Source organism: Colias eurytheme, chromosome 7 (assembly GCF_061535395.1).
Source record: "Colias eurytheme isolate Ceu_HAF_F1 chromosome 7, ilColEury1 Martin Lab GWU primary, whole genome shotgun sequence".
NCBI classification, from domain to species: Eukaryota; Metazoa; Arthropoda; class Insecta; order Lepidoptera; family Pieridae; genus Colias; species Colias eurytheme.
The window spans coordinates 8923975-8934498 of NC_142986.1; the positions used below are offsets into that span (position 1 = coordinate 8923975).

The following is a 10524-nucleotide window of genomic DNA, read 5'->3' on the forward strand; positions in this document are numbered from 1 at the left end:
CTCTCGCTTCTGATTAGGGATGTGTAGCTGTATATTATTATAACTTATCGAGTTTATTTATTAAGTTTATATGAACTATAGGTATTATTGTGGAGTGTTTATTTGTAAATATCAAAACAACTATGTATTACCTTTAAATAAAGGGACTTGCATTAAAACTACATATTTATTTTCCAATCATTTAGTTTAATACTTGAGTTATTACAAATACTAATTATATGTAGGTACCTATTTAGGTCAATTACCATATTTTGATATGACATAGCGACAATTTGTATCATAAGAATATTCTAATAAAGGCACTGATTAGACTTATTAGGTAATAAATTTTGAAAACTGCTCGCTCACTCGCCCGCTACTCGATAAAATATTTTTACAACTTTCCGCACTTAACAACACGGCACGCGCTTACGACGTCACCAGTCCGACATCTATTCATGTCAATGGCGCAGAAGGGATTGCATATCGATACTGTGCTAGGGATGCGCATGATTGGCGAAAAGGAAAATATTCAAATCAACAATATCCACAATATAGACAATATGGTATTATACCAAAGAATGTAGTATTTACCTTTTTTCTCAGTGACTAAGCTTATATATTTTTTTTTGTAGTTATTACAAAAATTAAGCGAATTAGAGTAATTTCGCTGAAATTTTAATGAAGTTACTTGAATATTACACTACATCACTAGTAGGCACGTATACATGTCATTGGCGCGAGAGAACATGCTTTTTTAGCCATTAATTAAGTTATTTTTTGTCATCAAATATTTGAATAACTACTTGGCAATTTTGTTTACTGTGTACAATTATGTAATAACTGGGGATTCAGTTCATAAACTGTATAAATAAAACACGCAAAAGTAAAGGTTTAATATGTTTATTTTGTATTTATCTATGATCTGTTTCTTGGCATGTATAGGTGTCGTTGGCGCACAGGGCACGATTGCACATGACATCTATAGATGTCATTGGCGTTCAAAAGGTTAATAAAAATACCTACATAAACAAATGAGCTATTATCACTGAAATATTCAAAAATAAAAATAAAACGTGTAACTTAAATAATAATAATTATTTACTAGTTACTAGTTATTTTTTTAGTCATTTTATTAATTGTTATAGTAGGTATTCCCGTAAATTGAAAGTAACAAACAATATACATAGTAGTCTTTGGTAACAAATATGTAATGACGATTCAAAAGTGCATCCAAAAGAAGTCTAATTCATCTTGCCAAAGGAGTTTCACTTCTGACAAGTGTGCTCGGCACACACGCTGTTTTTTAGGTTTGCTGTTAATTTTATAAATTACGTCGTCGTAAGACTGTAAAAACCAAGTAAAAACCTAAGCTAAAAACTCTTAAATTATAATAATAACTCGCGAGATTGTAATTAAAGAAGAGACTCAATTTCTAAGAAGCCGGCCCATTAATATTTAATTGTCAAATTGGAGTGACAACTGACAGCTGTCATTTTCATAGCCTGAAGTTGCCTGAAGCTGTGGCCTGTGGCCTGAAGCATTATTTTTACAAAGTTCAATATTGTTAGAATATTCCTAATAATGCTTTATTGATAATTAATAAAATAAAAACAGAACAAATAATTAAACATTTTTACGTGCAATATGCCAGAGGATGCAAAAAAGCAGTATGTATTATTTAGAACTTTGAAACATTGTTATTGAAGTCATACCTACTCACAAAATAATAACAATCTGTTTCAGGCATAAGGGCAAACCTGACCCTAAAGAGCAGCGAAGGCGAAGAGGGCGGCAGCAGCAGAATGCCCCAGTTGAAAAGATACCAGAAAAAGAGCCTGATAGATTGTATCCAGTTATTGATGGTAAAATCTAAACTAGTTGAAAGCATTATTCGACGACGCGGTTGGCGCAGTGGTAAAGTAACTGCCTACTGAGCCGACGGTCCCGGGTTCGATCCCCGGTCAGGACAAATATTTGTGTGATGAACTCAATTATTTGTTCTTGGGTCTGGGTGTTATTATCTATATATGTATTTATTAAATATTATATTTATCGTCGCCTAGTACCTACAACACAAGCCTTAATTGAGCTTACTGTGGGACTAGGTCGATTTGTGTAATAATGTCCTATAATATTTATTATTATTATGTCTCTCCATAATACACGGGCACTACCAGAAGGAAGATACCCGGTCCTTTGGAAGGCTTACGTGGGGACACAGGTCCAACACGCAGAGGCCCTTTAGAGAATTTAATGTGTTGTTTATTATTATTATAAAATTATACATTGTGTAATGGGATTCATATTATCTCATACTCTGATTTTGTCTATGCTCCCAGCTAACAAATAATTTAATGTGAACTAACTTCACACAACAACAATAACATTTATAATAGGACTTTTTTAAATTTAAATATCTTAAATACTTACCTATTCTTTCCTTACAACCATGGTTCAAAATTTATAAATAGGAATGAAAGACGCTTCATAAATATGTTACAAATGTTACAGCAAAAGAAAAGTCAGAAAAACCAGCCTACGAGCCGCCACCGCCAGAATTCTATAAAAACTTGAAGCGTGAAACGGACGAAATATTAAAAATAACAGAAGAAGCAAATTCAAAGTATAAAAAGAAGGAGATTCTCAGTAATTGGTCCAAATATGAGATGCCAATAGAGAGTTATGAAGAAATTGATGAACAAGAGAATCTAGGAGCTGATTATGAGGTACACTATTTAATAAATCTCTATTTATTATACAAAGTACTGTTTTAAATAATTATTTCGGAAATTTTACACAATGTTATCAAATTTACAATTTATAGAAACTTATATTTCAAGTATTAGTATTCAACTAGTTACCTACAACTTATTTTTTATATTTAACTAACCTATTGTTTTTTATACAACTTTCAGACGCTCGCAACAGCGCCACTCTCCGTCGGTGGACATTTTCAATTCAAACATGAAAAATCTTGGGATACAAATACTGGACCTTCACTGTATGATAAATATTTTGATATCAATATGAAAAACCTTAATACAGCATTGTCGACTATACCATTTTTTGAACGAAATGGTATTGATCAATCGATCTTCAGTGAAATAGACATACAGAATATGAACCATAGAGCAACAAAGTTTAAACAAAAGTATTATAAAGATAAGAAATTCACCCCTCCTGAATTAGAAGCTCAAGAGAGAATTCTAAATAGTTTAACTAAATCTGATGATAGCAATGAAAAGGAAGTAATTTCTACTGAAAAGGAAATTGATTTTAATTTTAATAAACCTAATGCACTAGAGGCGGAAGAAACTGAAATTAAGTCTGAGAAATTACCGCAATTAGAACAAAATGATATAAACTCAGATAGAGGTGAAAAAAATGAAAGTAAACCTCAAGTATTATGTCCTGAAATTTCAGCAGAAATACCTCAAAATCTTGAAAGAACATTGAGTATTACAACTAGTGATGACAAAATAATTAAACCTGCAGATGACAAATGTGTTAAAAATGTTGTTAATGAAAATGTTAAAGCAGTAGAAGAATCTAATAAATTCCAAGATGACGTTGATGATATTCTATTTGACACTGCTAATAAAGATCCTCCTATCAAGGAAATACCAGCTGCGAAACCAAATAAAGTAGATACAATTCCTCATGCAGCTAAAGTGGTCAATACAAAAGGTAAGTTTTTTTTTGTTCCACAGGCTACGTTTAAGTTATAGTCGTAGAACAAATGTTGTTACTTATGAAGTTAGCTATCTTGTCCTGTGAGGTTGCTGGTGTTTTACAAGTAACCCTGTATACTTCTTACCTACCTTCTCCTTCATACTATTACTCCACACAGTAGGTTGCCTGAAAGAGATCACTCTTAAGTGATAAGGGCGCCTTCTGTGCTGGTCTATATACGGCTGCTGGCCGAGTTTTAATTTTAAGGATTTATTTGTATGCCAGCACAATAAAATGTAAAATAAATATCTACATGAAAAAACTTACATATTGTTAAAACTATTTAGTCACCAGTTTTTTTTTTTCATTCCAGAACCAGCTAAAAATCCTGTCATAGAATCTCCTGAAGACCTTGAAAAGTGGCTTGATGATTTCTTGGATGGTTAAAATTATATATTATCTGTGATATAAACTAACCGATATTATTTATGTAAACATTTTACTGTGTAATGTGTGTATAATTAATAATTATTTAACTTGTTAATTATTAAATATATATATATATATATATATATATATATATATATAAACATAATAAATTAAATTTGTTATCATATTAATTATGAATGTTTTCATAGTTTGATTTATTATAAGCATTAGTATCAATCAATAGTAGTGATATAATCTGATCAATTATGGACAAAGAATGGTAACGACTTGGAATAGGTTGTCATTTATCAGAAATAAATGACAACCTATTCCAAGTCGTTACTTATTTCTAGTTAACTATAGTCCTTTTCACCTAGGATGATTCCTGTGACACTTCATCGTGTTCCGAATTACGTATTTTATGTTTAAAACGCCAAAATAATTTTAGTGCATAATATTTTTATTTTATGGCGGCATTATTACCAAAAATATAAAAATGAAACACCTTAAGCTTATAAATACAAAACAGTATTGTTTAGTTTAATATAATGAAAAATAAAATAAAATAACACAAAATACGCAAATCGTGTACATGAAATGGATCGTTGAAAAATCATAGAGTTGGAAAATATATAATCGGCGCCCATCTTGTGATCGTTTGTCAATCGAGTAAATCGTCACAGTACGAGTCCGAGCCTTGTATACAAGTTGTATTTTTATATTGATACTTTACGTGGTATTCTGTTATTGTTACTAATTGTTATTGTTGACTTTTCGTTGCTGTTGTTTGCTAAGTTTCCTTAGTTAATTGTTGGCGAAATGCCGAAAAAACTAATTTTGGTACTTTATTCAAATCGATTTCATTTCCATATAAAATATTATCGATTATCGAAAACAATTGATATGATTTCAGTAAAGACATCTCTACACGTGTCAAAAATCCATGTGTCACAGAAATCATCTTAGGTGGAAAGGACTATAGTCAAACTGTACAATTTGATTGTTGGTTACGACTTTACTCTACCAAGTTCCTTCAATTTTTAATAATCCATATACCATTAGAAAACATCTTGGGCGAAACCAAGAGTAGGAAAAACTATTGTAAAGCTATACAGGGTGTCCCACTTTTGGTATACTAAGCGCGAAGGGACTTTTAGTTTTGCATACACTGATCACGAAAATAATACTTAAACTCACGTGCGGGTGGCAAAGCTGGGCGGGTTGCTTGTTATGGGTGTACACATAGAATTTTAAGAATTCATCTATTTGAAAAAAAAAACTGTGTCTGGAATTTTATAAGTATTTTTTACGTACTCAGCGTATGCAAAACTCCTCCTTTTAGCTTAGTATACCAACAGTGGGACACCCTGTATATGAATATAGCTTAACAATAGATTTTCTTAAGTAAGTACTTACATAATTATTGAATAAATACATTTCGACGACGCGGTTGGCGCAGTGGTAAAGTAACTGCCTACTGAGCCGACGGTCCCGGGTTCGATCCCCGGTCAGGGCAAATATTTGTGTGATGAACTCAATTATTTGTTCTTGGGTCTGGGTGTTATTATCTATATATGTATTTATTAAATATTATATTTATCGTCGCCTAGTACCCACAACACAAGCCTTAATTGAGCTTACTGTGGGACTAGGTCGATTTGTGTAATAATGTCCTATAATAAAAAAAAAAAAAAAAAAAAATTTCTGAATAAGAGGCTGAATTTAGTTTCGCGCTGACGGTAAAACGTAGTGATTATATCCTATTTGCTGACGGTACGCGTACCGTCCGCGTCAGCGCTGATGCTGATGACCGAGATATATGATCATCTAGGAAGCATTTAAAAAAAAAATTACTAGCAGAGCTATCAGCGCCGATAGTCAGTGTGAGACTAAATTCAGCCTAAAACGTTTGCTACGTTTTACATAAACTGGAAAATAAAGAAGTCATATAGTTTTACAAATAACATTTATTGTATACTTTCTACTACATTTCCCCCGTAATTTCCAGCAACAGTTTTATGTCGATTTATTGTTCACACCATTTTATTAAGAATTAATGTAGAAGTAAATCTAATAATATTAAAATTACAGAACGAGTTTTTTATTGGAATTGATTAGAAAATTCGCATCTGCAGAGGTTAGGGTCCTGCTGTGTGTGAATATCCATTTGATAAACCGCAAAGTTCTTCAGCTTGCAAATTTCGTTATGTTGATCTTTTTGAAAATTTCTTCTTGTGGAATAACGATGAAGGTCGCCATTTTAGCTTCTTGTTTTTTATTTTGAAGTTTATTGCTCCTCCAGAATGTTCAAGCATGTCTTCATGATGGTTAAAGGTAGTTCGCTTTTTAAGAATAAAACACACTCCCAAGAGATCTTATATTTGCACATAACATAAACATCAGACCTCATTCCACAAACTTTTACAATAACATGGTATTTAACACCGTCCAGTGATAAACAAATAATAATAGAACTTATAAAATGCTAGCAATGTACATTCCATCACTATATAATAAAAAACAAAATTAATAATCTATTACATTAAATTTTGGAAAAATATCCTAAGTTTAAAACAGGTTTCTAAACTACCAAGTCTTTGTAAAAAGAACTTTTCACATTGTATTTACAGAATTGTTTATCTAAGTGCACCTTTGCGTGTGTTAACAATCACAAATTTCAATGTTTATTTAAAAATAAACAAAGAAAAATTATTGCACACTTGCTGATGCTTCCTAGATAGACCTGATAGATGTAAGTTCTATCAGTTATATAAAAAAAAGTACATCAAATGCCAACATAATTCTAACATTCATAGTAAAATATGCCCAAAATAATTATTAAAGTATTAAAAAGAATAATAGTAAATGAATACTTAATTTATTCAACCAAAAATATATTTTGTAACTTTTTAATTAGTATCTGTAATTATTATAATTAGGATTCTGATTATGATATTGATTACCTCTTCGGTTGTAATCATAATCAAAATTAGGTCTATTACCTCTTGGGTTTGGATGGAGTGGTTCAGGCTGCTTCAGAGTCTTGGCCCTCGCCGCTAACTGGGACACGAGTTGAGCCGGCGTAAGATGAGCTATAGAAATCGGTGCGCTGCTGCTGCCACTGCCACTGGGGTTGAACACCGATTTAGAGCTGTACAGATCTTCCTCGATCACCTGGGTATGTACCGACGAACGGAAGTATTCTGGATCGGTAGAGGTACTTGCATCACAGAACTTAACAGTCTCCCGAATTTCACACACTTCACACACCGGTTTAAAAGTTTGCACTGAAGCTTCTTTAACATCCTTCTGCACCTTCTTCTTGGGTCTCGACACCACCTTATCCAACGATAGCGCACAAATGATAGACTCGATGATCTGCTTGTTCCGCTGAGCGACGATCGATTTTTCTGTCTTCGAAAAATAGAACTCCATTGCCGATTGCCTCTTCAAGGGGGAGCCGAACATTGGTGCGATGGATTTCTGCTCTTGACCAATGTACAAGTTGTGTATCAATAAACGGTTGGGTAATGTCAAGTTACCAAGATGGGACAAAGCTACATTACAGCGATTCAGCACTGGAAGCACAAAGTTATAATATGTTTAATTTCCACACTTACTGTACATTACTGTTTTAATAATTTTAATACTGTTTTACATAATGGTAATATTAATAGCTTATTACAAAAATAAATCTTAAGAATTGTAAAACAAAACTACCCACCAGAAACCCTAGCCTTTGGGTCCATGTTTTGAGTAACACCTGCAATATAAAATCATTTACATAAAACAAATCGAAATCATTACATAATCGCAAAAAGAAAATGAAATACTTAAAAAAAATAAGTTTAAACACCAAACAAAAAATTGAACCTTTGTTACCCTTATTAGGTGCCAGCTTCAAATAATCTTCATGAGAAAGTTTTCCATCAGCGACCAACTGAAATTTAAATTTTGTTTATACTTTTTGGTTATAATTTTTAATTCAATGTAGAGACAACAAAATAAATTAGTTACTTTTGCTAATGCGTCGTAAGGCGATGCTGGCGTTGTTTCGAGAATTTGTGAAGCTATAGGGTTGATAGGTATTGATGGTGTGGGTTGTGAAGGTGCAGGCACCATACAGGGCGCAGGTACCATTGCGGGATTCATTGTCGGTGCCATTGGTGTATTAAGGGGTGCCAAGATATTTTGATTCGGAATTGGTTGAGGCAAAAGTTGGGGGTTGGGTTGTGGGGGATAATATTGCTCATTGTACCCAGTATATGCTGGCACCTGTGGATATTGGTATGAAGGGCCTCCATACTCATTACTCACAGGTGGCACATACTGTGGTTCCAGTGGCAAAGGCAAATCGGTTGATGGTTTGCTGTATTTATCAGGGTAAAGAAAATCATCCTTTTGAACACGACTTTTTGATGTAGAGCGAGATCGTGTTCTTGATCTTGTTGAAGTGTATGTTCTCTTGTAAGGCGAACGCGAACGCGATCGGCGCTCCCGACGAGGTTCTGGACTCCGATTTCTTCTCATTCGCTGTGGGCTGTGACGTGGACTCCATTGAGGTGCATGCGCAGGACGTCTTGGACTCAATCTTGGACTGCGGTGACGTGGATTGTGTGGTTCTTGGCCTCTGAATCGTGCGTCATAACGACGCTTTGAAGGAGATAAACGACGGTATCTAAACGGTGATTGTCTGAATTGCCGGTTCTGAGACGAATCAAAAGTTGTCCTAAATGGTGGTTCACGACGAAATCGAGGAGACTCCCGACGATGTTTAAATGGATAATCTCCTTGGTCCCTATAAGAAAATCTATTCTTGCTTTCATGGAAATCAGGTCGTTCCCTAAAACCGCGATGTCTATCATTATCAAATTCATGTCTTCCCTTCATACTGCGATGCTTATCTTCATCAAAATCATGTTGTTCCTTAATGTCGCTGTGGAAATCTTCATTTGAATCATGTTGTTCTTTTAATCGCTTCTTCATTTCAAATTTTTCTTCTAATTTCCTCTTCTCACTGATTGATTCATCAAAGTAGTCGTCCAATTCAGTACCAGGGGGACGCAAGTCATCTGAAGATTCTAGATGTTTGGCAAGAAATTCCTTCACCTTAACTTCTTTATCCTTCCGTATAGCTTCTTGAGTTTTGCTAGGATCTCGACGGCTTCCTGGTCTGATATAATCATCTAAATGTTTATTTTCATACGGACTATCTCTGGATCCACGCCTTGAATTTCTTTCTTCATTTACGATCAGTTCGCGCAAATCACTGACGCTGTTGACTGCTTCCTCGTCGATGCGTCCTCTAGACCGTCGTTTTTCCTCGTTGTTCCAACTATCGATCACACTAAGACCATCCATGAAATCTTCTTTATTAAAATCATCAAAAAAATCACTTGGAATGTCCTCCCCTTCGGAAGATCCCTTTTTTGACTCCTCCTTGGACATTTTAAACACAACGGCAAACCACGATTTCGAAGAAGGTACACGTAAATCGTAAGGTACAACCGGTAATAAATCACACTTAAATTTCTATCAAAGCCCAAAGGTTATAAAAACCCAAGAAACATACAAATCATACAAAATTAGGAGTTAAGAGTATTATAATTACAAGTATTACGTATACACGCTTGAAAACATAACTAGTCATTAAAACAAAGCATTTCTTAACTTCTGTATAACTTAAATATCATAGAATTTGTTGGTATCCAAATAAAATCATCCACAGTTTTCGATTTATCACAAGCAGCGTCGTTTTCGTCGTTTTTGACATTTGTCATTAAACCATATTACTTTACTTGCTCTGTGTCATTATACCATAGCAAGAAGCTTATATCTTAAAGTATAAACAGACGTTCGAACTGGTGCGACCGGACCACCGTACTCGTGCGGTGCGATCGACTCACCACACGACCGCACCGCACCTAGGGCTGCCAGTATTTGATTTAAGGGTTAACAGCATCAAAAATGCGAGTTTTAGTTATTTTTTACGGGAGACAATTAAAACAGCAATGTTAAATAGAGAAAATTTATTTTTGGCATTTATATTTGCTGTTGGAAGAAACAGCTTTTAATAGCTCTTCATTTTCTAAAGCGAATGTATAAAAATCTTTGCACGATAATTTAAAATTACATTTAATTAATTTGCAGCTTCGCTTTTACAGTTTCAATATGAATATTCAATCGGTTTCGGCTATCCGTCCAGGCATTGCCGCACAAAGAAAATATTCTTTGTTTAAAAAATTACGATTAAATTTACGATTTTTAAAAAAACATTTAAAATAGGTATTGGAATTTTCGCGGCCGACTAAGATAAATAAATTCGTATAAAAAAAATAGATACACTAGATAATTTATTATGTTGCTAATATATGAAGTGATTAAAGGCGCAAATTATCCCTTTTTGAAATTTTCGATATTGTCGATAGAGGCGAAAGTATT

At 33.8% G+C, this 10524-nt stretch overlaps 2 protein-coding genes across 3 annotated transcripts; one reads left to right on the top strand and one right to left on the bottom strand.

Annotated features, from left to right (window-relative positions):
• The first annotated feature begins 1499 nt into the window (after nt 1–1499).
• LOC149907218 (uncharacterized) lies at nt 1500–4182 on the top strand. Its single transcript, XM_090103619.1, has 5 exons — nt 1500–1649; nt 1726–1844; nt 2494–2708; nt 2898–3669; nt 4028–4182. The coding sequence occupies exons 1-5, from the start codon at nt 1627–1629 to the stop codon at nt 4099–4101; spliced, it is 1203 nt and encodes a 400-aa protein (XP_089959745.1). The 5' UTR covers nt 1500–1626; the 3' UTR covers nt 4102–4182.
• A 2614-nt stretch (nt 4183–6796) lies between these two features.
• Nucleotides 6797–9893, bottom strand: LOC149907219 (uncharacterized). 2 transcript variants are annotated; one of them, XM_090103591.1, is made up of 4 exons: nt 8101–9893; nt 7957–8023; nt 7808–7846; nt 6797–7661 (listed from the first exon to the last, which is right to left on the bottom strand). In XM_090103591.1, the coding sequence occupies exons 1-4, from the start codon at nt 9529–9531 to the stop codon at nt 6997–6999; spliced, it is 2202 nt and encodes a 733-aa protein (XP_089959717.1). In that variant the 5' UTR covers nt 9532–9893; the 3' UTR covers nt 6797–6996. The 2 variants fall into 2 exon arrangements, with proteins under 2 accessions (XP_089959717.1, XP_089959718.1); XM_090103592.1 differs by having other exon boundaries at nt 7966–8023; nt 8101–9892.
• Nucleotides 9894–10524: the final 631 nt, after the last annotated feature.

Excerpts from the sequence above, each read along its gene's own strand:
- LOC149907218 (XM_090103619.1), top strand. The coding sequence starts at position 1,627 with ATGCCAGAGGATGCAAAAAAGCA. Across the intron at positions 1,650-1,725 it reads CCAGAGGATGCAAAAAAGCA|GCATAAGGGCAAACCTGACC; the intron begins GTATGTATTATT and ends AATCTGTTTCAG. Across the intron at positions 2,709-2,897 it reads ATCTAGGAGCTGATTATGAG|ACGCTCGCAACAGCGCCACT; the intron begins GTACACTATTTA and ends TACAACTTTCAG.
- LOC149907219 (XM_090103591.1), bottom strand. The coding sequence starts at position 9,531 with ATGTCCAAGGAGGAGTCAAAAAAGGGATCTTCCGAAGGGGAGGACATT. Across the intron at positions 7,847-7,956 it reads ACCTAATAAGGGTAACAAAG|GTGTTACTCAAAACATGGAC; the intron begins GTTCAATTTTTT and ends TTTATATTGCAG. Across the intron at positions 7,662-7,807 it reads CCCAAAGGCTAGGGTTTCTG|TGCTGAATCGCTGTAATGTA; the intron begins GTGGGTAGTTTT and ends TTGTGCTTCCAG.